Source organism: Colobus angolensis, unplaced genomic scaffold (assembly GCF_000951035.1).
Source record: "Colobus angolensis palliatus isolate OR3802 unplaced genomic scaffold, Cang.pa_1.0 Scaffold426, whole genome shotgun sequence".
Taxonomy (NCBI): domain Eukaryota; kingdom Metazoa; phylum Chordata; class Mammalia; order Primates; family Cercopithecidae; genus Colobus; species Colobus angolensis.
In genome coordinates this window covers 1605058-1631755 of record NW_012117666.1, presented here as the reverse complement: position 1 = coordinate 1631755, position 26698 = coordinate 1605058, and the positions used below count along the sequence as shown (strand labels likewise).

General features: G+C 55.3%; 1 protein-coding gene across 1 annotated transcript in view; it reads right to left on the bottom strand.

Moving 5' to 3' along the window:
- AJAP1 (adherens junctions associated protein 1) overlaps window positions 1-5323 on the bottom strand; it is an 81418-nt gene extending 76095 nt beyond the window's left edge. The window contains exons 1-2 of the mRNA XM_011956848.1: window positions 5292-5323; window positions 3799-4595 (exon numbers count right to left, since the gene is read on the bottom strand). Coding sequence (XP_011812238.1) covers window positions 3799-4591 — 793 coding nt within the window. The 5' untranslated portion in view covers window positions 4592-4595; window positions 5292-5323. The remainder of the gene's footprint in view (window positions 1-3798; window positions 4596-5291) is intronic.
- Between the last annotated feature and the right edge of the window lie 21375 nt (window positions 5324-26698).

Genomic DNA, 26698 nt, shown 5'->3' with positions numbered 1-26698 from the left:
CACCATCATCATCACCATTTCCACCATTACCATCATTATCATCACCATCATCATCACCACCATTTCCACCATTACCATCATTATCATCACCATCAACACCACCATCATCACCATTTCCACCATTACCGTCATTATCATCACCATCATCTCCACCATTATCATCCTCATCATCATCATCATCACCATCACCATCCTTATATTAACAGCAGCAGGTACATACTGAGAACAGTTATGTGGCAGGCACTGAGTACTTGGCATGCTCTGTCTCACTGAATCTTTGCAACAACATTATGAGATGGTTAACTCTATCATCCCCACTGGCACAGAGAGGACAAGCAAGTTGCCCAAATTTACACAGCGATCATGAGCTAAAGCTAGGAATTTGAAGACAGGTAGTGGGACTCTTAACCGTTAACCTGAAACTCAAAAAGATTTCCCAATTACTTCATAGGTAGGGTGAATCCTGACAGGGAACCCTTTAGTCATTCCAGCAGCTATCCCAAGTAGTGTTACTTCCTGAGAAATTTCAGAGTGCCCCAAGTCACCAGCCACGTTTCCTCTCTGCTCCCAGCTATCCCAAGTAATGTTACTTCCTGAGAAATTTCAGAGTGCCCCAATACACCAGCCATGTTTCCTCTCTGCTCCTAGCTATCCCAAGTAATGTTACTTCCTGAGAAATTTCAGAGTGCCCCCAAGTCACCAACCACGTTTCCTCTCTGTGCCCAGCAATACCTGTGCTATAGACAGACAGAAAAATATGATGTGTCCCTTCTAAATATTTCTATGCAGAAACAAAAATAAAATTTATAAATCCCCAAGTGTGATACCAAAGATCCCTTTTTGGACAGGTGAAATGCACTTAATGGATGTTTCATCCACCTCCTAAAACTCCAATTCCAAATTCTGGGGTGCCCCACAGTGAGTGGCAAAGCTTGCTGTGTCTGAGATGATAAAACTCCCAAGTCCCTGGTAGCCTGTTTTGCCTCTGACACTGGAAACCCTGACCTCCTCAGGCCACTCTTGCTGGGTATAAAAACAACGGATGAGTATGGAGAATTGTTTGGTGCCAGGTGCCTTATTTTATGCTCAGTGTTCATCCATGAAACTCTCACAGCAACCGTTTAGGAAAAATATTTCTAAGCCTGTTTTGGAAGTGAAGAAAAGGAAATCAGGAGAGAAGAGACCTTTTCCAGGGTCACGTGGTGACATGCGACAGAGCCCAGATTCTCGCCCAGATCTTCAGCCTCAAAGCAGCTGCTAACTAACCGCAGCAATGCCTGGCCTCCCAGATTGTAGCTCTGGAATCCCCAAGAACACTCCTGCTGCCTTAGATGTCTGAGAAGTGTGAGTAGTGTTCACGTTCCACCAAATGTTGGGGGCCCAGCTCTACATCTGATGACTGCCAAGCAAGGGGGTTCCAGGGAGTTCAGCCCTCTGTCCCACAACTCCTTCCATCCAGGGAAGCTTTAACATTGTTTTCCTCCCCCCTCCCCCATCCTCCTCTACTTGGGAGCTCCAGATAAGGAGAGTATGCAGCCTGTTCTCAGTAGCCTAAGCAAAGATCTCACCTCCTACATCACCAACCAGTACTTCCCAGTGTCTAACCTAAATTGCTCCTGCTCTGGTCTAATTCATTTACATGGTACCCGCTGGGCTATGAGGAATCCAGTTAGGGGAACCATCCCCGCATTTCCTCTCTTCCCTTTGCCTTGGCCGGGAAGCTCAGGATGGTGGCCCAGTCCTGATGAGCACTGCTGTAAACCACCTGTTCCCTTCCCTGTGGCCCAGCGTCGCGTTCCAGAATTAAGATTTCTCTGCATTAGAAACAAACACACATATTTTCCTCTTTTTAGATTTGTTTTGCTAAACAAATTAATCTAGTACCAGATTATATTATGAAGAACCATAAATCGCTTCCAAGATAAGCATCTGTCGAGATGGATTAGCAACATCCAATGCACTGTGAATTAATTTGCTAAGCCTACAACGCTGTCCCGGGTGTTTAACTTTAGTAATAACAAATGTAATTTGGAATAAATGGGAACTTGTTTCCTCATCCATGTCTATACAGTAAGTGACGTATGAAGAGGAGGTGACAGTAAGGGAGAGTAGCACGAAATCCTATTATGATGATGGCTGCTGAGTTTACTGAGGGGAAAACGAACACTCTGTAAACCGCTAGCAGGCGCCTGACAGTGCAGGATGAACTGCAGACCCCGCGTGTCCGTGGATTCCCAAAAGAGGCTGCCTGGGAGGTAGCAGATGCAGGACCTCCAGAGTCTCTTCCTCCGGAGCCTCTTCCTCCAGAGCCTCTCCAGGCACGGCCCCCAGCATCCGCAGGGAGCCCAGGCTGTGCTTCCATAGAAACACTGCTCTCTAGGGAAGAGGAGCTCAGAATAAAAACCGCAGGTTCTCTTGTCCAGGTGAAGGAAGAAAGTAGGTCACCGGCTGAAGGACAAAAGCCACCCACCCCATGAAAACCTGTCCAAAGACTGCCTGGTGCCTGCCTGCTCAAGATGAGGAGGAACCAGGGCCAGGATGCAGCCTAGCGAGGATGCAGAGGGCCTGGATGCCATGCCGGCTGCCTGCAGATGAGCTCTGAAGAGCAGCTGTCTTCCCTCCCCTTGATTCTGCAGAGGCCTGGATGGAGCCTACCCAGCCCACAAGCTGGAGGTTGTGGAAAGCAAGCTGTGAGGAGACCACAGGGCGCCCCCACCCATATTGCACTGATGCCCTGAAATCTGCATCCGATTTTAAAGTTAGCAAATGTTGCTGCTTGTCTAGAATGTGCACACACAGATCTAGGTTGTGAACTTCTAAGCCAACCTGGCACATCGGGCTGTGCCTGTTACTAGAGGCAGAGAAAACTGGAGGGAGGTGAGGGTGTGCCCGGGGCTCTGCGCTCTCCCCCGCAGGCCTGCTGTGAAGCCTGGTGACATCAGTGCTGGCTACCAGTTCAGGGACAAGCCCTGGCTTGGGAGATTTCCAAGGGCTACTCCTTTCAAAGCAAATGGAGGACAACGAATAGGAGGAAAACAAAAAAACAACAAAACTGTGCGGAAGGAGATATTCCAAAGCCAATGAACTGTGTGTGTCCACAGGCAGCTAGGACAACAGCAGCAGAAGAACCAAAGCCCTTTGTTCTGATCTCCGTCCTCCAAACACCCTCCTGACACATCCCCAGGGAGCCGAACGCTGCCACCTGAATCACTGTCTGCGGAGCTTCTGTTAACACTGCTGGGAAGTTCTTCCTTTTAGCTGGCCTCGGCCTTTCTTGCTATTTAAGGCCATTCCTAATCCTTGACCAAGGTCAAGTTGGCAGGAACCTTGCCCCTGCCCATGGGTCCCACACCCTCGAAGGCTTTGAAGAGTCCAGGGCGGGGGGATCCTTAACTGTATCACGCGACGAGCAAGCATCTTACTCAAGGGCCAGCTCTAGAGACAAAAATTCTACGATTCTGGAAGACGTGGCTGTGTGTGGTGGATTCCACCGGTCTGTAACAGGGGTGCAGCACCTGGTGGATTCAGCTGATAACTAACAGAGGCACAAGGGGTGCAGCGCCCACTTCTAGGTACATGCTAAAAAGGGAAACTCTCCCTTCTCACGCCCCCTTCCTCTAAGGCACAGCCTGTATTTGCCGGTCTACACGCCTGTGCAAGCTCATGGACACATCACGCCTGCATCTCTTGGAGCCTCCACACGTAGCTTCACCCCAGGGACATCTAAGCATCTCTCCCGAGTCACGCCCCCAGCCCTCAACCCCAAGCAAACCCAAACCAGAAGAGAGATGGCCGTACCTGAGGCCTCCCCCAGAATCCTTGGGGGCTGGGTGACTTCCCCATTGTTGCTGGGACTGGTGGAAGGCTCTGTTGTGCTAACCCCACCTGGGATCCTTCTCCGGGGATCCAGGGACTCGGTGAACCCCTTAGTCTGCAGCATCATGGGGGTGGCCGTGGTGGTGGTGGTGGTGGCAGCCACAGTTGTCTTCCGTGTTTGTAGGATGGAGACCGTGGTGGGGCCGTAAACGCCCGGAAATGTGTTGGACTCCAGGGCCTCCTCGTCCCCTGTGGGCCCCCAGGCGATGAACTCAGTCTCTGTGGTGGGCCGGTTACCCCTGGAGTCGAAGCTGCTGAGACCGTCCCCCTGCAGGTGCCTCTTGCCCCTCCTCAGGAGGGCCTGCTGCTCCGGGGCCCCACCGGCCACCGCGGAGGACGAGGACGAGGATGAGGAGGCGAGAGAAGGGCTGGATTTGGCAGCAGCTGGGGGCTTGGCCAGTCCTGCCCTGGGCACGAGGGTGGCCGCCTGGTCCCGGGGCCTGTGAGCCCGTCTGGCTCGGGGCATCTGCATTTGCCCGTGGATCCGCTCCACTCGGGGCGGCCGGGGACTCCACACGGGGGCCGGGACCCGCGCTGGCTGTCCACTCCTAAAACTCCACAGCCGGGGCGGCCGGGGCGGCGACCGCGGCAGGAGCCAGAACTCGGGCCCCGGGCCCAGGGCCTCGCAGGCGGGCAGGTCCACGGCGAGCTGAAACATGGCTATCAGTATCCAGGCATGGCTTCCGAGGGGGCGGCCCGGCCAGCGGATGGACATGGAGCTGTGCGGGGGGAGGAGAGAAGAGCGGTCAGTGGAAGCCTAAGGTGGGGCACTGGGCCCCGGGGCCCTCTCTCTCCACCCCCTACTGTGGCAAGGACGCTCTCTTCTTCTAGAAAGAGCTCCTCCTAACTTCAAAAGGGAAGCCGAAGCCCGCCCTTCCTTTACTTCAAAGGCTGACTCACGTGCGGTTTATTCATCAGATCTGAAAAGAACAGTGCGGGCTGCAAGCGTGCGGGGAGCTGCTTCCCAGCACCGCGGGGCTGAGGCGCCTGCCAGGCACACAGCCGGCTGGGGGCCGAATCGTCCATTTCACCGGAGGGAAAACCAAGCCTCAGAAACCCCCAGCCTTCAGCTCAGTCTTGACAAGATGACCTGAAAAGACCTGAGTCCCTCCTTCCTTCTGCCCATCACCCGACGAGAGGACGTAAGTGAGAGGATGGCAGAACAGGACACCGGCCTCCACCTGGGACCCCAGGGCCAGGCGCTTTCCTCTACACAGCCCAGGGCACCCCCTGCCCACTGGGGAAGTGCCTCTCCAGGTCTAGGAGGAGCAGAGGTTTCAAGCTCCCAGTGTGAGCGCAGGCGCTTCCTAGCACTTTGCAAACACCACCCGCTCCCTCTGCCCCTCACCCAGAGCCCGGCATGAATATCATAAACAGGCATTGCTTTAAATGCTGTACATGGGAAGGCTTCTTACTTCTGGCCTCCTCTGGATCGTACTCAGGGAAATGAGATCTGCTCTGGATAAACTGAAAGTTTATTGACGCGAAGTGTTTGTTCTGTTGACATTTCTGCTCCCCCTGTTTATCTGCAGCGCGGCTGCCCTTTGAAACCCTGTTATCCACCTCCTCAGCTCCCCGGAGGGCTGCAGAAAGGGCAAACCCTGTGCAACCTTGAGGAGGGAGGGGCTGTCTCCACACGCAGCAGGGCTGCAGGGGAGAAGTCAGGGCCCGTGGAGCCGCCCCTCCCCAGTTCACATGGAGCGGCTTTGTCACTAGGTCTGGGGTAGCCTCTGGACCAGTGGACTCTCCGGTGTCACGTGAAAACCAGGGCGCGGCAGAGAGCCACGTGGAAGGATTCAGAGGAGACAGGCCCACGCTCCCTCTTCCGCCAGCACAGATAATTGAGGACTGATTATAGGTGTCATTCAAAGTCAGTTCTCGTCACCAGCCTCACATCTGAAAGTTAAAACGAATCCAAAAATCATAATGACTGCAGCGGATGGGGTGCGGGTGGGGGGTCTGAGGGTGTTCAGGTGCCAAGCACCAGCCTGACGCCGCCCAAAGCCAGGCCTGGAAAGCAAGTTGGGTAGAGTTTTTCTTTATAAGGCGGTGAGTGACTTCACCAAGGAAGGAGGCTGTGTGTGGCATTGTAATGCGTGCACGGAAGTGTGTGTGTACGTGTGCATGACTGGGTGTGTGTGCGTGTGGGTCAAGCTGTGTGAGTGTGCCAGTGTGAGAGTGAACCAGCATGCGAGAGTGTAAAGACGCACCTGGGGGTGTGTCCACGAGTGTGAGAGACTGTACGTGAGTGACGGCCAGGGCGTCTGTATTTGGCACGTGTGAGTGTGAGAGTATACTGTTGTGTGACTGTGTCCGTGTGTGTCAGCACAGAAGTGTGTGAGTGCACCTATGCTCCTATGTGTGTCAGTGTGTGTGAGTGTATCTGTGTGTCCCTGTGTGAGCATGCGAGTGTATCTGTGAGTGTCCGTGTGACAGACTCTATGTGTGAGTGTGTCTGTGTGGGAGGGTGCAGTTGTAGCTGTGTGTGAACCTGTCCCTGCGGGCACGCCCTCCGTTCAGTACTGAAACCCTTGTGTCCAGGGCTGACTCTCCCTGATATCTGGGGAACAGATGGCTTCCTGGTCATCAGGATGGTGAGAGAGAAACTCTTGCTAATGAGTGCTAATTACCAAAAAGGACTAATCCCCAAACAGTAAGGCTTCAGTTTTTTAATCAGAATAGAAGTGCTTTGCTGCAGAAATGAGAACCTCCTCATTATGCTCATCTTCAGCACCATGTTTCTGCTGGTGTGCAATTTCTCTGCACTAGCAGCCAAGCTCGGGGCAGGGACCAGGACCACTGTCACCACAAGGAAGAATTTAGGTTAGGGTGAAATTCCCCCATATACACACTAAGGTAGCTCCTCTGTGGCTGCAGGTGACCCAGCAAGGATGGGAGCTGGTTTAGAATCTCTAGTTCTCCCATGACCTGCCGAGCTGGGTGGGAGTCTAGGCCCCAGGAAGATGAGATGCTGCTCTGAGCAGGTACAGGGCCTCACCAGGCCCTACCAAGTCCCTTCAGGCTCCACCAGGCCTCACCAGACTCCACCGTGGTCTACCAAGCCTCACCAGACCCTACCAGGCCTCACCAGACCCCACCAGGCCTCACCAGACCCACCACACTCCACCAAGCTCCACCAGGTCTTACCAGACTGCACCAGACTCCAACAGGCCCCACCATACTCCACCAGGCCCCACTAGGCCCCACCAGGCCTCACCAGACCCCACCACACTCCGCCAAGCTCCACTAGGTCTTACCAGACTGCACCAGACTCCAACAGGCCCCCACCATACTCCACCAGGCCCCACTAGGCCCCACCAGCCCCCACCAGGCCCCACCAGCCCCCACCAGACAGGCTGAATCAAAAGCCATGACAAGCAAACCTGCCTGTCATCAGTGCTTAGAGAAATATTGCCCCAGGAAATTAAAACCATAGCACCTAAGCCTGTGCCTGCCTCCCTGGCATAACTTCACACACAGGATATTTCTGTGATTTTTCACCAATCATGGCTGTAATTGGTTACTATAGAAACCCCCTCATTTCCAAGACACCCAGCTGTTATGCAGAAAAACCAACCAATTGCAACAGTGGCAGGGAGAGGTCGATTTATTTTTCCTCTTCAAGTCTGGTTTCTTCCTTTTTAAAGTGATTGATTTGTTCAAAGAGGAGAAAAAAGAGGGCAGGTGGGCAACCAGGACAGAGACCCCAGCCCACCCCCAGCAGCCAAGAAATGTGGCAGGCAGAGGGAGAGCCCCTCCCACAGGAAGATGTGTAGGGGCCACCGCTCCTTCTGTGCAAGGCCAAGGGCCCCAGGCTCTGTGTTGCCACCAAGCCAGCTGAGCTTCGTGTGCTGCCCAGACCTGGTCCTGAGACTCTCGGGGACCCCTCAGTGAGAGGCTGCATCACTGCAGGAGGAGGATTTGGCTCTATCTCCAAGAAACGCTAAGCAGCACAAACAATCTCTGTCCTCATCCCTTGGGGGGCTCTGAGATGAGGCAGAGTCTGGGAACGCTCTTCTCACTGATCCTGCTCAGCCTGGGGCTGGGCCCTGAGCAGCTCTCATTTCATGATGAACAGGTTCTGAGAGGGCCTCACCCCACAAGGCACCCATGGCACCGTCAGACATGCACCAAGATGGCAGGCGACCCCACACCTCCTTGGGAGGCAGGCCCTGCGGCATGGCTGCCAACCACAGTGCCAACCGTCAGGAGGCGAGGTTGTGGGGCAGGCAGAGGTGGCACCGGCTCCCCCAAAACTCAAGCATCCACAGGCCCCTTAAGAACATACTGCCCGGCCAGGCACCATGGCTCACGCCTGTAATCCCAGCACTTTGGGAGGCTGAGGTGGGAGGATCACGAGGTCAAGGGATCAAGACCATCCTGCACAACATGGTGAAACCCCATCTCTACTAAAAATACAAAAATTAGCTGGGTGTGGTAGCACATGCCTGTAGTCCCAGCTACTGGGAAGGCAGAGGCAGGAGAATCGCTTGAACCGAGGAGGCAGAGGATGCAGTGAGCCAAGATCGTGCCACTGCACTCCAGGCTGGAGATGGAGCAAGACTGTGCCTAAAAAACAAAAACACACCAAAATAAATACCACCTATGTCACACCCACAGAGAGAGCTACAAGCAGAAAGACAGAGAACATGAAGTGCTGATGAAGACACGAGGAGACAAGAGACCTAGTATGCTGTTGGTAGGAATGAAAACCAGAATGCCTCTGAGCAAAACAGTTTGGCAATTCCTTGGAACCCTAAAGACAGAGTTCCAGTGACCCTGCTGCCCCTCTCTTAGGCACAGACATCTGTCCACATGGAAACTTGCACAGGGAGGCCCAGGACCACACTCACAACTCACAACAGCCAAAGCTGACTCAGCCCACATGCCCGTCAGCTGAGGAATGGATAAAGGGGGTCTGGCGTTACGTTACAATGGAGTATCGTTCAGCCTTTAAAAGGATGGAAGGATTACTTGATCTATGCTATGATGTGGATGCACCTTGAAAACCCTGAGAAATGAAAGCAGCAAGGCACTCAAGGCACCACGGTGCATGGTTCCATTCATAGCAAATGCACAGAGTGACCAAATCCATACAGACAGAAAGATGAGCAACTGCCCAAGGCTTAGGGAAGGGTTATGGGGTAGGGGGTTTCTTTTTGGGGTGACAAAATGTTCTGGAATTGTGTGTGGGGGTAGCCGCACAACTCTATGCCTATATGAAACCCACTAAACCGTACACTTATAATAGGTGAGTTTTGTGCCATGTAATTATATCCCAATACAAATCAAAAGGAACATGCTAGAGAATGGGGTGTGTGCAAGGGTTGGGGGGGAAATGTGGAGTGTGTGGCATGGCATCCTAATCCTGGCCCTGGCGGATGGGCGGAAGGCAGATTGGCCCCTTGAGCTGCAGGCACATGGGCAGGAGGAAGCCATGGAGACTTTGAGTTCATCCACCCAGTCCTCGCTGGGACACCCTGCACGTGAGACAGGGTCCCTGCCTGAGCACCTGAGGACCACATCCACACCCTTTGAGAACAGGTGGGGGCACCTCCCTCTCAGCAGCCTCCAGCCTATGATTTTCAAAGAACGAACAAACTCCTCAGCCACCCCCACCCAGCTGCTTCCAAATGGGGAACTACTGCTTCTAGTTTGTGGCTTTCTTGCTTCTCTTCCTTTTAAATTTTTATTGAAATCGTTTTTCCCCAAGAACAGTTTAATAAGACTTGGTGAATTGAGATTCAATTCAGTTCTGTATATTTTCTTCACAGAAGAAAATCACGGTCAATTAAGGGGACAAAGACATCTCTTCCACTTAAAGCTGCACCTTTCCCCGAGCCGGGAGTGTGCAGGGTGAGCCTCCTGGGAGCAGCTGGTGTCTGCCTTGTGGGAGCACCGGCGCAGACAAAAGCAGGCCAGGCCCTGGAATTGTTCCACCAGGGAACAGCCCAGAATCTTCAGGGTGGGACAGGACCTGGGCGCTGTGCCCGTGACCAGTCCACCCCAGTCCTTCCATGAAGACACCCACTTCCTGTGACTCCTCCAGGTCCTGTCGTTCACTGGCTCTGTGGCCTGGGAGAAGGATGCTGCATCTGATGGAGAAGTTAGCTTGGCATGGGCTTGTAGCTTCCCTCATTTTTTCTGTCATTCACACCAGTGAGTTGGGGCAGGTGGGCTCTGAGGTTGCCTCCTCCCTGTTGAAGAAGACCCGTGCTTCTACGATCAATCATTCACAGGGCACCGTTAGAAATGATCTCCAGGAAGCAGAAGGAATAGACACAGACATATTTGTTGTATGACACAGCAGTCCCGTTGGCTTTTTGTGAGTTCCTGCTCTTTCGTGGAAGGCCCCGCCCCAGAGGCCCCACTCCTTTCCCTGAGGGCCCAGGGTCTACCCCTCGGTCCCCAATGACCCGTGTCCAGATGCTTCTTGACTCGCACCTTACTTCTATTGGTTTGCTTCAAAAAAGCTTTTTATTTTAAAATAGTTTAAGATATTCCAAAAAATTCCAAAAGAGCCCAGAGAGGTGCTGGGAACTCATCTCCAGTTACCCCTGAAGGGACATCTCAGATCACGATACCACAGCGTCATGGTGCATAACCAGGAACTACACACGTGGCTTGGACTTCTCCAGTTTTCACTTAGCATCCTTTTTCAGTCCCAGGAACCCATCCAGAATCCCACGTGGCATCAAGTGGTCACATCTCCTTGGGCTCCTCTCGGCTGTGATGGTTTCTCAGGCTCTCTCTGTGGCTGATGACCTTGACGGGTCTACAGAGGACTGGTCAGGGATTGCATACAACGCTCCTCTTCATGGATTGATTGGTCTGAAGCGTGTCCTGTGATGAGACCGGCCTTCTGTGTTTTGGGGGATGCCCACAGAGGAGAAGTATCCTCCTCACACAGGGTACCCAGGGCACCTGCTCTCAACAAGACCCCTCCCTGCTGAAGCTGACCCTGAATAGTATTTGCCGGGATGTTTGCCTGGTGCTGTCACTGGGAAGGCAGTCCTGCTCCTTTCCAGAATCTTTGGAAGCAGGTCAATAAGCACAATACACATTCTTGGAGGGGGAGGAGTACTCATAAAAAAAAAAAAAAAAAAAAACAACTCTTCAAAACTTCCCCGTTTGGCAGCTGGAACAGGCAGGAGGGAGCAGGACTGGCTAGTGTAAGGGGGTAATTCTCCATAATACAGTGGATAGGGAACAGGGCACTATTTTTCCTTTCCTTAACATCTGCCTTCAATGTTCCAAACATTTCTGGGCTTTGGAGACATACAGGGCGCTGTGGGGAGAAGCAGGGTGAAGGGCCCTAAGCTGCCCAGGCTCCATGTAGAGGGCAGAGGGCCTGTGCTGCCAGGGATTCCCAGCCCAGGGAGCTCGGGAAGGCAGGAGGGGAGCCTTCTTGGAGATCTGTTCTCAGGGACATTCAGATGCATCTTCTCCTGAATATGGCAGCATATTCTGTTCTTTGCAAAGACAAGAGATCAAGGGGCCTGGGTTCGGGGTCCCCCGGAGCTGGTGTCAAGCCCTCTGTGACTGGGGTTCTGTGTTGACGCACCTCCTGACCTTCGGGTAGGATAAAACTTCCTACCTTGGGAAGGAAGGACCTTGGGCCTCTTTCTCACCATCCTAACCTCCCGCTCGCGGATAAGGTATGACTTCCAGCAGAAAGAGAAAATTGATGTGAGGTGGGATGCGAGATTTCCGTTCAGATGTGAAAATGGCCTCGTTATCCCTAAACTCTCCTCTACTTCCAGGTTCCCTGGTGGTTCTGCCCTTGAGAGAAAGGGAAAGTGTCTCCCAAAGGAAAATGGCCTCGTTATCCCTAAACTCTCCTCTACTTCCAGGTTCCCTGGTGGTTCTGCCCTTGAGAGAAAGGGAGAGTGTCTCCCAAAGCAGATAGACTTCCATCGCTTTCCGCTTCACACAAGAACCTCTGACTCCCCCAACTCAGGAGCAGGCTCACTCTGTGTCCCCCTGAGTCACCACCACGATAGGGCAGATGGCTTCCCACCGAATTTCAGAGCAGAGACCAACCCCCTCCACGCAGGGGACACGGCCGTCCCCCAGTCTCAGTCCCCAGCCCTGGCGCAGGAAGGAACACCCACTTTCTTCTGCAGTCCCTGGTTCAATTTCCCTAATGAAAACACATTAAGCCATGATTCACTTTCACGGCTTTCCCAGCCTGATGTCATTGTAATGTCCTGTCAGAGCCACTCTGCGCTCTACCTCTTGATTTAATATGATTAAAAACATCCCTCCTTTTTGGAAGGGAGCTCCAGGTTGCCCAGAGGCTTTCATCATCAGAGGCCCATTCGCATTCAGCGCGCATGCGATACTTGACTCGTGGAGAAGCAGTAGCGTAGGGATGACTCACTCGGGTTGGACAGAAACCTCCAGAACCACAAGAAGGCTTTCTGAATCCCATCACGGAATCTCTGGCTACTGTCTTTCCCCAGAATCTCTGGCTACTGCCAAGCCCAGAGCTTGGAAATCAGCCCTGGTTGTCTGGGGTCCTCCCAATGCCCCATCCCCAGGACAGCAGGTCTAACTCCTGCTCTGAGGTCAAGCTTCCCCAGACAGCTCTAGGAGGTGGCCCAGAACCTGGGGTGGTCCCAGGGCAGTGTAGAAGACAGCATCCAGTGGAGGCTCCTCTCAGGAGCCAAAATTGCCTCCTCCCTGCCCCAGCACAGCCAGAGGTCACACTTACAAGGAGGGGCACTCCCTGCAACTCACCCGCTGGCCTCATCAGGAGCCCCAGGATGCCCCGGGGCTCCTGGGACCACGACAGTAGTCTGGCCCAGCAGTGAGCTAAGTAAGTGAAGCCGAACTCTAACTGACCTCCTTTCCACAGAACATCTTGGGAACTGGTGGATCGGTACTTTGCAGGCCATACGTGACAAAGCACTAATCTTAATCCAAACCCGGTTAATGCCAGTGTGAGACCCCAAAATGGAGTGGCCTGACTCAGGTCACAGTGAGCTGGCCTCTGATATGGACTCAGAGTCTAGGCCTCGGGGAACCTGAGATCTCTGATCAGGAATGAGGTCCCGACAACCCTGCAGCTGTAGGCGCAGGGACATGTTAGAACCCCAGGGACGCGTCAGAACTCTGGGGACACGTTAGAACCCCAGAGACGCGTCAGAACTCCGGGGACACATTAGAACCCCGGGGACATGTTAGAACACTGAGGACATACTAGAAAACTAGGGCAAAATCAGTAACTCCTGTGACCTGTAACTTCGGGGACGACTTCCTGGGCAATCTATGAATGCCTGTGCATGGCGGGGTGTTGGGGGAGGAAGGGGAAGGGAGGTGAAGGTGGCTGTGCCCTGTGGGGAGGGACATGGGGCATGTCTTGTGCCTGGTAGGTGCCAACCTGCATCTACACAGCATCACAGCCCAGCGGCACAGCGGGCCTCAGTGAACCGCATGGCCCCTTGCAGAAGATGGTAAAAATGGCATCCTGTGGTTCCGCAGACCATCTAGACACGTCACCAGTTCTTATCTAAGGGTGATTTTACCCCTCAGGGGACATTTGGCAATATCTGGAGACATATTTGGTTGTCACTATTCAGGTTTGCTACTGGCATTTAGTGATAGAAACCAGGGATGCTTCCACATATCCTGCAGTGTAGACAGACCCTGCCAGAAAGATCAGAGGGCCGAGGCTGGGAAACCTGACGGCACAGGCACCACTTGCTCCTCCCAGGCCCAGTAAGGGAGGAATGATGGTCTCATCTCCAAGAGGAAAGAGGCTTACAGGCCCTGCAGCTCTCCATGGCTGACCTACAGCTGCTCCCAAAACAGCATGGCGTGGGGGTGACACGAGACGGCTTTGGCGCTTGGCACTGCAACCCGCCAGCTGTGTAAGCATGACTAATCTGTGTAACCACCCTGTGCTTCGATTTTCTCACCTGTACACCTGCCACCGAGTGGCAGGGGTGTGCGGGAGACCAGACGGTGCATATTTTAAGTCTGGTTCTTTGTGAGTGCTCACGGGAGCACCCAGCACTCCTCCACTCCCATCCCCTTTCCCCAGGAACCCTGGAGCACAGAGTCTGCAGCAACTTTGGGGCACGGGGGATGCTGCTCGACAGCCTTCGCAGGTGCTTGGAGGAGACTGAAGGATAGCAACGGCGCTGGCGTTCTGGTTGCCTGGGCAACATGCCCGCGAGCATTCCGGAGGAGTGAAGTGGTGACAAGCAGTGGGTGGGCAGGATGGTGGGTGGCAGTGTTCTCAGTCCCTGGGAGGGGAAACCTGGCTCTGTGTCCTAGCTGAGCCCCTGCTGCTGGGCCCCAGTCCCCCATTCCACAGGAGGACAGAGGGGCGGCCATTCCAGACCAGCTGCCTCATGAAGGGCCCCACAGGTCCCCTTGGTTCAGCCTGCTCCTCTCTCACCCCACGTCACATCTGTGCTCTCTGGGCAGCACTCAGGATGTGAGCAGTGCAGCCTCAGCTGCTGGGCAGCCTTGCCAAGTACCCCAGGCCACCTCCTGTGCTTCCCCTGCATGTGTGGACAAAGTTCCCAGACTAGGCCCCCCCACACGACATACCCCATCCCAGCGTCAAGCACTAGCTCTTCTCCATCTCCCCCTGAGCAAAGGGGCAGACTGGCAAAAGACATGAATGGGGCAGGAACAGAACTCACCAGACTAGGCCCCCACACGACATACCCCATGCCAGTGTCAAGCACTAGCTCTTCTCCATCTCCCCCTGAGCAAAGCGACAGACTGACAAAACACATGAATGGGGCAGGAACAGAACTCACTGGCTGGGAACCTCATCCCATGGCGGTCAGCTCAAAGCGAGGCAGCTCAGAAGAGCTCTGGGAGGGCAAGGTCTATTGTGCAAAGCCAAGGAGAGGTTCTCAGCCTGGGCTTCACATGAGGATCCTCTGGGATTGGGTGGGGAGGGAGTTCAGAAAACGCTGAGGCCCAGGCCTCAGGCAGATCCACTCACGGGCGCCTGCGGGGGCGAGGCCCAGCATTGGTATGTTATGGAAGCCCCCAGAGTACATCCCGGGTTAAGAGCTGAGGAGTGCCCCCAGGGCCTCTCTCAAACCTGGTTCCATCCTACTTTATGTCTATTTCAACAGGAGATACAGGATGTGGCCAGTGGGCAAGAAGGATGCCACAGGCCGGCCCGGTGATGAGGATCCTTCAATACAAAAGAAGGAGGTGGATCAGGAGCACACAGCTGCCCTGGCACCACGTGACACGGCCCCTTGCGCAGCTCAGGGCCCCTCAGCCAGAGCTGGCAGGCCAGGAAGACGCTCAGGGGAGAGCTCTACGCAATCGTGCAAAGACACAAGCGCCATCACACAGATGCATATTTAACTAGAGAAAACCAAACTGAAGAGGATGGCGCGCAGAGAGAAAAGACGGCGTAGGATACTAAAATAATACCCCACAGGGATTCAGCCACAGCGACATGCCAGGCACTGAGCTAAGCATCTTACAGGAATTGTCTCATGCCGTTCTCACAGTAACCCTAGGGGAAGAGTTGGCATTGACTCTCTTCTTGCAGAAGAAGGAAAAACACAGAAATAGTAGCTGTGTCTTTCTCTGGAATGAAGTCTCTTAAAAATACAACTGAAAGAAGGTGGGGCTCAGGGAGGAAAGTATTCGGCTGCAGGGAGATGCCGGTTCTAGGAAGGATGTGTCCCTCCAAAGGCTTCAGATTTTCAAGACGGCTCCATCATCTCTCCTGCATTGGGCAAATGCATTCCTCACAGAGAGCATTCCACAGATCGCCGTTTCCCAGTGACACCGCTATAGCTCATTCTTGACGGTCTTGTCCCTGAAAAGGGAACTGAGAGGAATAAATGTCAGGTTATCACCAGCTTCCAAAACACTCACTGCAGCCCCTCTGTCTTCATAGGAAATATCTATTTTGGTTTCGTTGCAATTGTTATGTTGGTATTTACGAAACTCGGTATGCATGCCAGGAGCTTTTGAAGCCAACCAAGAAGGATGGGAGGAGAACAGCAAAGGCTCTGCCTCCGGAAACAAGTGCGTGGCTGTTCCGTGGGTTTCTAGAATTTGAAGACAGGAAAAGAACGGCATTGGTGGAGGTGGGCAGGGTGCCGCGTGGGGCCAGGAGAGCAAGATGGTCAAGAAGAAGCTTGAGGTTAGGTGGGTTTGGGCAGAGCATCAGCTTCTCAGTGGGCTCACTCACCATGCACCCTGGGGTGAGCCCCTTCACCTCCCGGGCCCCAGGGTGGGTGTAACGATGACCACATGCTACCCTTGTTAGGAGTGAGAAGGAGGTTCTGGACTGTGGCCACAGGAGGCCATGCCCCCAGGGCAGCAGTGTGCCCTGTTACGGAGGGGGCACACAGCCGCAGGTGCACCGGGGAGCCAGGAGCAAGGCAGAGGCCAGGGTCTGGGACCCCTTAGCTGTCTGCAACCCACCCAAGCCACTCCTCTGACCTGCAGAAACACCCTCGGACCATCCTTAGTACAAGCTACAGCCAAGGGCTTCCGTTCCGGGGCACCACTGAGAGGGGCTCAGTGTGGCTAAGGCACCTTGGGTTCTGGCACATCAGAGGGCACACAGTGAGGAGGACAGAATCGGGAGTTTCAGAACTCAGAGCCATGGCCAGGGGTAGGCCTTATACAAGAGCTGAAATTACAGAAGGACCTAGAGCAGCTCAGAATTTCCTGGGAGGCACCCATGTGTGTGACCATCACACAGAGGAAGGACGACCACTCCTCAGGTGGCCAGGGGAGGAGGCCCTGCGGTTGACTGAGGGTGGGAGAGGGCCAGTGACATTGAAGGTTCCTCTGAGTCTGTGATCACTGGATTTCAGGGGGAGGCAGAAGGCCGGCCTGGCCTCACACAACTGAAGCTGTACAACAGCCCCCCTAAGGTGAGGTGGAGACCTCAGAAGTCCTCAAACGGCCTTCTCCATATCCTGCTGTGAACACCACCATCCCCAGTCCTTTGTACCTGAGTGTGAATGACGCCTCTGCAGGGGACCAAGGTCTATGACATGAAGGCTCGTTTGGTGGCCTCCAGGGAGCACATGGCTCCTGAGAATAAGCACAGCCCCAGAGGCTCTCAGGGGGCAGGGGCGTGGCAGCAACGTGTCCTCCAGCTTCAGGCCCCTTGGCGGCCCATCTAGTATCCCACATCCATGGTGACGAGCAGAGAACGTAGTGATGGGGAAACATGCTGGCCTAGCCAGAGGACGTGAGATCATCCGCACAAATCACTCAATGGAGGCTGTGGTTCTGTCTCATCTTCAGCTACTGAAAGTTTCCATTTTCTCATCAGGAGAGGAAACGAAAAGAAGCGAGGCTCTGCTGCCTCAAAGGAGATGCCACGATGACCGCACAGCGGAGTCTCCTCCCGGCTGCCCGCCACCACCCCACACTGGTGCAGAGTGAAGCCAGCTGGAGGAACAGAGCACGGAATGCGGACTCAGAGGTCCCTTTGGCTCTTACTTCTCCTCCGGCCACTGGAACGCCGCCCTGAGGACAGGCCCAGGACCAGGCAGGTCCAGATCCAGCCCATCAGTGGCCACTGCAAGTCTTGGCCCTGCCTTTGCTGAGGTGGGTGCGCTCCATGGCTCAGCTCCTGTCCAGGTCTTCCTGGGACCATCCTGTTAGATGTATGCACACCCTCAGGAACAGACACGCTACTCTCCCCAAGTTACCCCTGAGAGGTTGGCGTTTTGGAGATGGTGGCACACGTGCCCAAGGTCATCAGCTAGTAGGTGGCACAACACGGACCTGGCACCAGCCTGTGGGACTCGAGTGCCCATCTTGAAGCTGCACAGAGGAAGGGGAGCAAGTCCAGCCATGGTCACTCAGAAGCAGAAGAGACCTGGAAAGAGTTGTCCTGAGGTGATGTCACTACAGTAACAGCCACCATCAGCATTTTCCCAGTCTCTGTTTGAACACAAACCGTGACAGGGAACTCATTACCTACAGGGACCACTGAGCGAATGCTGGCCAGGGCCTCTGTTGGAGAAGCATTCTTTGTGTGAAGCCACAAATGGCTTCCTTTGATTTCTCCCGCATTCCCACTGCCAGCCCTGTGCCGTGGGCACCCAGGATGGATCTAATCCTATGCTGCACTCGCATATACAGGTCACATGTGCATAATGCACACACACAGACACACATGCACAAATGCAGGCATGCACAGAACATAGGCACACACATACAGCCACATACAAACTAATCCAGTCAGGCACACACACACAGAATACAGGCACACATCTGTACGTGCAACCTGAGCGATACATGCATATTCAGAAAACACAGGCACATAGACACACACGTGCACGCACAAACTAACATACACACACAGACACAGGTGCACACAAACACACCACGTGTGCCTACAGAGAAAGCATGCACACACACACACACGCACATGTGCACATGCAGAGACACACGTGCACACAGAATATGCATGCATGCACACATAGTCATGTTCACACACAGAACGCAGGTGCATGCACACACACACACACCACGCATGCACAGCCAGTACACAGATGCACATGCACACCCAACAGTCACCGGCTGCAGTTTCCAAGTCCTTGCAAGGTTCCCTCTGCCGTCCGGCTGTGAAATCCCACCACCCTGGCCACCCCCTGGGCATGAGCTTTCTCCCTGGGTTCCCAAGTGGAGTGTCTAGAGCAGACACAGCCTGGCATACAGCTGCCCTGGCGGCTGCCCGTCAGCGTGGGGATGAAGCACTGTGGGTTGGGTAATTCTTTCCCACAGGGACACAGCAGAGTCAGGGCAGAGCCAGGCAGTCCAGAGACAGGGCTCCCCTGGGGCTGGAACTTCCAACTCCCCCTAATGAGCTCATCCCATCCGGAAGCTGTTCCTGAGAAGGTGTCAGGAGGACACTTGCTAAAATATCTGGGATGCGTAGCAGTCTTTCCAGGTAGCCCTGGTGTTTCTGAGCAGTGGCTATGACTTGAAGGGGGCAAAAAACACTGTTTCCTGGGAAAGCCTACGTTTCTGAATGACCAGGAGCCAGCACTGCCTGGGCCAGGAGCCTCCCTGACCCCACCCTCATCCCAAAACCCCTGTGTCTCACGTTCTGGTTGGCTTTTTATAGAAGCCACTCCCTGACCACCTGCTGGCTGCTTCCAAGGAGAGATGGGTGTCAGACACACAGAATTCTCCACTCAAGATATGGCTTACTGTGATTATCTAGAAAGTTCTGCCCCCAGATACAAATGGCTGTGGAGTTACTGACGAACCCCCCAGTACCAGAGAACTGAGAATGGGTGCAGCAATGTCATCCCACAGGATCGTGCTCCTGTCTCCCTGAGGCTCTGCTAGGGGATGACTTGGGTCTCCTCAAGTTCATATGTGGGAGCTCTAGACCCCGGTGTGACTGCATTTGGAGACAGGGTCTTTACAGAGGTAATTAAGTGAATACAAGGGTATTAGGGTGGGCTCTAATCCAATACGGTCTTAAAAGAAGAGATGAGAACAGACACACAGAGCCAAGACCACGTGACGATATAGGGGAAAGACAGCATCTACAGGCCCAGGAGAGGCTTCAGCAGGAACCAGCCCGGCAGGCACCTTGATTCTGGACTTCCGCCTTCAAAACTATGAGGAAACACATTTCTCTTCTTTAAAAAACCACCCAGTCTGTGGTACTTTCTCACAGCAGCCAGGCCAGCCTGAACCAGGCTCCTTCCTCCTCCCCGGTTCCCACTCTCCATCTCCACTCTCCCGTGCAGTCTCATGGCTCGAGGTACTGTGTTTGCGGGGGACACTCACAAGCATGGGCCCACCTTGGTCTCACCTGGCCTGGCCAGCTGCAGCCTCCTGACCCTCATGGGCAGCTCACAGCGGAAACTCAGCATGGGCCCCACAAAACCTTGGACCACTTCTACACAGTGTGCTCACTGCGGTGCCCAAATGCCACCACTGCTCACCACGGAGTGCAGCAGGAAGCTGCCAGACATCGGAGCCCACCCTTTCCTCATGGTCCCAAAACACTTGCTCACAGGCTCTGCTCATCCTCCCTCCTGCAGGGGTCTTAGTCCCCACATGGCCACCCCCTGCAGGGAGGGTAGCATCCCTGCCTCCACCCACACAGTGCCCACAGCACCCTCCCTCAGGTTGTGACCACCAAAAATGTTCCAGACATGGCCGCAGGTCCCCCAGCGGCCAAAGTACCCCCAGTGTAGAGCCTGGGGTCCATCCACTCCTCTGGTGCCATCTGACTCCCGGCCATCTCCAACCCTCCTCTGGCTTCCATCCTGGCTCCCCACAATCCAGTGTCCACTTTGCCGCCAAAGCAATGCTGAGGCTAACCCGACCATGACCTTCCTTCCTGCACAGCCTCCTCTGTTCGCTTCCACTGTGCTCACAACCTAAAGCTGCCAGGGCAGCCCCTACCCATGCTCGGCTCCCTGGGTACCTGCTGGCTGTGGGTCTCGCCTCCAGCTGCACTCCTGCTCCCTGCAGCCACGTGGGGCACTGGCACTTCTCCTCCTTCACCCCAGCTGAGCGTCGTCTCCCCACCTCCACCTGCCCAGCTAGGGGAGACTCCTCGCGTGACCCACGAGCTCATCTCCTTGTCGGCCTGGTCATTCCGTTTCTGACGGTTTACAGTTTCTGATGTTCCATCTGCTGTGGGCCTGGACCCCTCGGGAGTTTACGCTCCGGGAGAACCAGGACGGTGTCTGTCCCCCTGACCGGGGCGTCCCAAGGAGCAGAACAGGCCCAGGAAGAGGAGGCTCCCAAAGATGTTTGTTGAGAGACTGAATGAATGAATGGTGAGGTGACGTGGCCACGCCAAGCCTCACTTTCCTTCATGTGTCAGACTGAACATAATACCCGCTGTGCAGGGCTCAGCAGCGACAGCCAGGCCTCAGAAGCACCCACTCTGCTCAATTACAAGTTTGTAGGTGGGGGCTGGGATTATGACAGCATCTGATCGCTTAGGGGCCATCCCCACCCTGGCAGAGGAGCTGAGGGCATGAAGCAGGTGCAGACTGGCACCCCTGCCCCTGAGCTGAGCTGGTCACAGTGGACTACGGGAGGCTCACCCCACCCCTCCCAGCTCTACAGGGCCCAGTGGCCACCAGGAGCAGCCCTGGAAGTGCACTGGGCAGGTGGAGGGGCAGCCCCAACGCTACCTTCCTTCGCTTGTCCCACCCCGCCTGCCTTGTGAACGACGTCGTACTTTTCCCGGCACTGCAGTGGGCTGGAGTGTCCGCAGAAGCCTCTGTGGAAACATAATCCCCGTGCTGCAGCACCGAGGTGGGACCTGGAAGAGGTGAGGGGCCCTGAAGGCTCTGTCCCCTTGAACGGCTGAATGCCATTATCTCCCCCGAGTGGGTTCCTGATCAAAGGACACGTTTGGCCCCTTCCTCCCCTCCATGTGTTCTCTTGCCCTTCCGCCTTCCACCACAGGACCACACAGCAAGAAGCCCCAGCGAGATGTGGGCCCCCTGACCTTGGGTGCCCCAGCCTCCAGAACTGTGAGAAATAAATCTGTGCTTTTTATAAAACACCCAGTCTCACATATACTGTTAGAGCCGCATAAAACAGGCTAAGACAGGCACTAATCAAATCTGACATGAGCTGGCAACTCTTCCCCCTCTCCCGCTCCCAGTTCCCTGATGCCCAACGCACAGGCTGCCAGCCCGCGTGGGGAGGAAGGGCCATTCTGTAGCCAGCTGGGTGTGGGCTCTGGTGCCTCCAGGGAATGCTTGGAGGCTCGGTCTTAGCCCAGAAAACCTACCTGCTCCTGCTTGGGCCTCCTCCAATCCCTCTCCCCCACCCACTGCCTCCAGGAAGCCTCCAGGACTCCCAGCCCCCTGTGGGGTTTTTCCCTCTGAAGCCCAGAGTCCCTCTCCATCAGCACATGCCCCTGACGTCCCCGACCACGGGCTGCCTCTCCCCTCCGTCCAGTGGCTGGTGTCTGAAGTTCTCACGGGTGCCTCCCCACGCGGGTGGGCCTTTGGATCCTGGGCAGCATGGGGCCTTCATGGGGGCTTCTCTAAGGTTTCCTCAGTTTTTCTCCATAAATGGGGAGAAAATCTGGCCCTGTCAACCTCCCTGGGCCATGGTGAGGGAAGGGCGGCTTCCAGAAAACTGCAAAGCACAGCTGAGGTGGGCATTAAGGAAGCTTAATTCTTATTTAGTATTAATTACACCGTAATAGAAATATTAACTTTCCTTTTTCTTTATTATTATACTTTAAGTTCTAGGGTACATGTGCACAACGTGCAGGTTTGTTACATATGTGTACATGTGCCATGTTGGTGTGCTGCACCCATTAACTCGTCATTTACATTAGGTATATCTCCTAATGCTATCCCTCCCCGCTACCCCCTCCCCACAATAGGACCTGGTGTGTGATGCTCCCTTTCCTGTAGCTGGAAACCATCACTCTCAGCAAACTATCACAAGAACAGAAAACCAAATACCGTAGCATGTTCTCACTCATAGGTGGGAATTGAACAATGAGATCACTTGGACACAGGAAGGGGAAACTTGCCTTATTTTTATACAGTTATTTGATAGCCACCTAATGAAGCAGATGCAATCACGAGCGCTGGGTTCTAGAATGGGGCACACCTCGTCCCTTCCCTGTCTAGTCCCAGCACAGAGCACAGGGCTGGGCTTGGAAAAATGTGCGCTGAATGCCCATTTGTGGGCCAACAGACGGAGGGACCCAGATGGGGAGTTCACAGTCCACGGGGGGAACAGGCATTTCAGCTGACAAGATCTGGAGGGAGGACAGCAGAGTGCCAGGGTGGCTTCACCTCTGCTTGGCTGAGCCTGGAAGGCTGCCTGGAGGAAGTGATGGGTCTCCAATGCCAGGTAGGAGTTGACCCGAGAGAGGAAGCAGGGAGAGAAGAAATGGTGAGGCTTGATTCGTGGGGTCCACTAGGGAAAGCCCCGTCATGGTCAGGAGGCCTGCGGAGGCCAGGCTGGGGTTGAGCTATTTTTCTCTTTTTCCAGGAAGCTCCTCCCAGCCCCCTGGGGTGGGGAATTTGGGGGCAGGCGCTTCCTTGGGATCCGGCCAGCAAACCAATGACAAGTCCTCCTAACAATGAGTCCCAGAGAGGCTATGTCCCTCTGCTGCACCCTCAGACCTGCCCCTCAGCCTCTCCTGCAGGCTGAAAGACCAGAAGGGAAAGGGCTGCATGAGGGGCCCAGAGACGGAGAGAGGACAGCGGCCCAGGGTGCGGGGTCAGGAGCCAGAGAACCCTTGACAGCCCTGTCCTGGTGGCGGGAGGCAGCAGCAGGAGCCTGCCTAGCACAGTGAGTGTCTCTGTGCCTAAGTTTCCTCACCTATAAAGCCAGGCTGACTCCTAAGCCTTGAGAAGGCGGCGACGATGCAGAGATACCACATCCACACAGGGCCGGGCGCCATACTGCCTGCCATTCCTGGGTAGAGCACAGCTGAGCGGAAGAGAAGCCCCAGGGCCACAGCCAGCCTCAGGGACACCCGGCCTGGGGCAAAGGCTGTTCTTGGCTCCCTCCAACCCCGCCCCCCACCCCACATCCCACCCACACCTCTTCTGAGCCCTGGAGAGCCTTGTCCCTCCGCAGGTCCCCAACACTCCCGAGTCAGGAATAGGATGGAACGGATTTTCCTGCAGGCTCAGGAGGGGAGGAGGCAGGACTCCCTGCCAGGCGGTCCTGGGTCTGCAGGTCATGGGCCCCCTCTGAGTGCTTGTTCCCCACACGTTTTCACCACCAACCTCAAAGCCCTTGCCCTGTACCTTTCTCTCTGCCACTTGCGCCTACCCTTCTCCTCCCTTTGGGTCCCATCCCTCCTTCCCAAGCACCCCCTGACTCCTGGAGTCAGCTGATGGGTCGCTTTTGCTATCCAATGGCAAGTGCCAGAGTCTGCCTGGGCGTCCCCTGAGCTGGGAGTTAGCTCTGACTCTCCTCCAGCACCAGGGATTTTGGTCAAGAGGCACACAGGACCCAGCGGCCCAAGCTCCTCTCTGGAGCCACTCCCAGGCCTAGCACCATTCCCGTGCCCCACTGTGCACCCAGCCCAAAGGGCCAGCCGGCGGCAGAGACACCTGTCACCTAAAGCACTGGTCCTGCTGACGACAGAAGCGCAGGGCACCTTGTCCACAGCCTCCACAGACTCTATGGCCTGGAGAGGACAAAGCGGGGTGGTCAGTGTGCCCCTCCTGACCCTGGCTGCCCAGCTCCAGCCAACCTGGGAGAAGGTGGCCTGGTCCCAGGAAGGCCAGGAGGGAGGGAGGACATCCGAGGGTGGCGGGACATCCCCAGCCCCAGTGGCTCTTTCCCAAACAGGAGCAGAGTCTGTTTCCGGAGCCTGATGGGGACTCTGGGCTCCTGGCTTCTGGTCCCAGCTTAGTCACCACTATAAGCACAATGAGCTCACGGCCATGAGTCACCCACAGTGCATCAGCCCATCAGCCTGTGTTTCTGACCCTGGGGTTGGAATCTCGCTCAGTGGCCCTCCTCACCCCAGGCCTCAGCCTGGCACCCCTGGCTTCAGGCTTATCCGGTGACCAGGCAGACACGGCCCGCCCTTCCGTGAGGCCGAGTCCAGCACAGGGGATGGGAGTCAGACCCAGGCCGATGACCCAGCACACACTTGACCCCCAAGGTCCCTGCTCCCTGAATAAGAAGTCAGGTGGACTCAGGCAAAGACGCCCCTTGCTCAGGCACCAGCTGCCGAGTGGAGGCTTCCCTCCTGCCAGAAATAGTCCCAGGACCTGAGTGTGGAGAGAACTCAGGGAAGTTCTCTCTCTGTGGACCGTGTGGCCTGAGACAGCTGTTTATGCTTCGTGTCCCCATCTGTAAAATGGACACTACGATGCCTGTCTCTGGGATTTGTGGAGAGGATCAGATGAAAGAATGTCTGTCTGGATCCGGGACTCAGGCACAGTGACACCCAATGAAAGTGGGGGATGCTGCGTTTCTCCCAGACAGGGGCAGTGCTCTGCAACCACCAGCCAAGAGGCGCAGAAAGCAGCCGCGATGTCCCCCTCTCCCGCACTGCAGCCACCTCCAAGCGCCCCTGGTGACAGCTCCTGGTTGTGGCTCCATAATGAAGAGAAGGCGTAGCTGTGGGGGCTGCCAGTGGCTGCTCCACAGGCTCCCGTCCTTCAAACAAGAGGTCACACAAGTAGCTGAAGGTGGGGAAAGGCTGGATTCTGCAGACCCAGCTCAGCATCTAGGACCTCTCGGTGGCAGGAGGGTGGGCCCTGCCTCGGAAACAGGCCCTGGTGGCAGTGAAGGAGCCAGTGGGGCTGACTTCAGAGCCCACACACCTCCTGGAGGGTCTGGACGCGCACAGCCCCTCCTCGGGCCTCCTGGGGGGTAAGGGGCATTTCCTGGCCCTGGGCAGTGGTGTCGCCCCATGCTCCACGCTACCCCTCCAGGGCACGCACGGAGTCTTGTCTTTGTCAGCGAGTGGGAAATGCATCCATCGTTGGCCAGGTGTAGACCAAGTTCCTACAGGGCCAGGAGGTAGGGGGGCTGGGGGGTCTCAACTGGGGGCAGTGATGAAATGTGGATGTTGCCCCAGGCCAGGCAGCCTGGCCAAGGGACAGTCACCCCTTTTCTTGTTGGAAGGAAAGCAAGAGAACCAGCCTCTCCCCAGACCTGTCCCCTCCAGGCTCTTGTCCCCTCCGCTGCTGTGCACCCATGAGAAGGGGTGGCCTTGGTGGGGCTGTTTCTCAGTGGCTAGGATTTCTCTGCCTCTCCTGAATGTTTTCCCAGGCTCAGCTGTGCTGGGAGCTTGACAGCTTGAAAGTGGTTCATGCTCTTGCTCATGCCGGATGCTCATGACTCCTGGGGGCAACAGTCAATCCCAAAAGCTGTGTTTCAAGGCGGAGGAAACGGACGCTCCAAGTCCAGTATCTTGTCCTGGTGCTTCTCACGCAGGGAGCTGAAACCAAGCCCAGGCCTTCCAGGCGCCCCCATCCTGCACCTTGTCAGGCCTTCACCTGCCACCACTTCCAGCCAGGGCCCCCGGGGCCATCAGTTCAGAGGCTTCTGGCCCCTCTGCTGTGTGCATGATCCTGCCAGGAATGCCGCCCGCCTCCACCTTCCTGGGCCTTGTGTTTCTGCCCTCTGCCTGTTCCTGGGTGGGCTGTGCGAGGCTCCACTCTCCTTGCCAATAAATCAGAAAATAAGTATTTTAGGTGCAACAAATTGCTTGTTCAGTTGTTAATCGGGCAACCCTTTGGCAAGGGATAAACAATTGAACCACCTTAATCAGCTGAATTCATACCAGGCGTGCCGCTCTGATTTATCAGTAATTGTCTCTGAAACCTCTTTTGGGGAGAGGACGTCGGTGTGTTTCTCTCTCTCCCTACAGTCTGTCAGGGACCGTTCTGGACACCTCTACACGTCCCTCTACACGACCTCAGGAACTGAAGACCGAAGCCGCAGGCCATGGTCCCCAGGAACCCTCACCCCCACAGGCAAGTGAGGGGGGCAGGCGGGGGTCTCAGACTCGGCCTGAGCACGTATGTGAGAGGCTTTCTTCCCACCAGTGGGTACTGGAAGGGCACCCACTCTGAGTGAGCAGGGCTGGGTGGTTCACCAGATGCCTCCCTGCCTCAGTTTCCCCACCTGTAGAAGGGAGACAATGGGCTCGGCGTCCTCCTGTGAACTTCCCAAGTTAATATAATTTGAGTATGGGGTCATCGCCATGGCAAGGAAAACAAGAAGGGCATCAGGATCCTTTCCTTCTTTCTTTTCTTCTTTTTTTTTTTTCTTTTTTGAGACGGAATCTCACTCTGTCACCTAGGCTGGAGTGCAGTGGCACGATCTCAGCTCACTGCAACCTCTGCCTCCCGGGTTCGAGCAA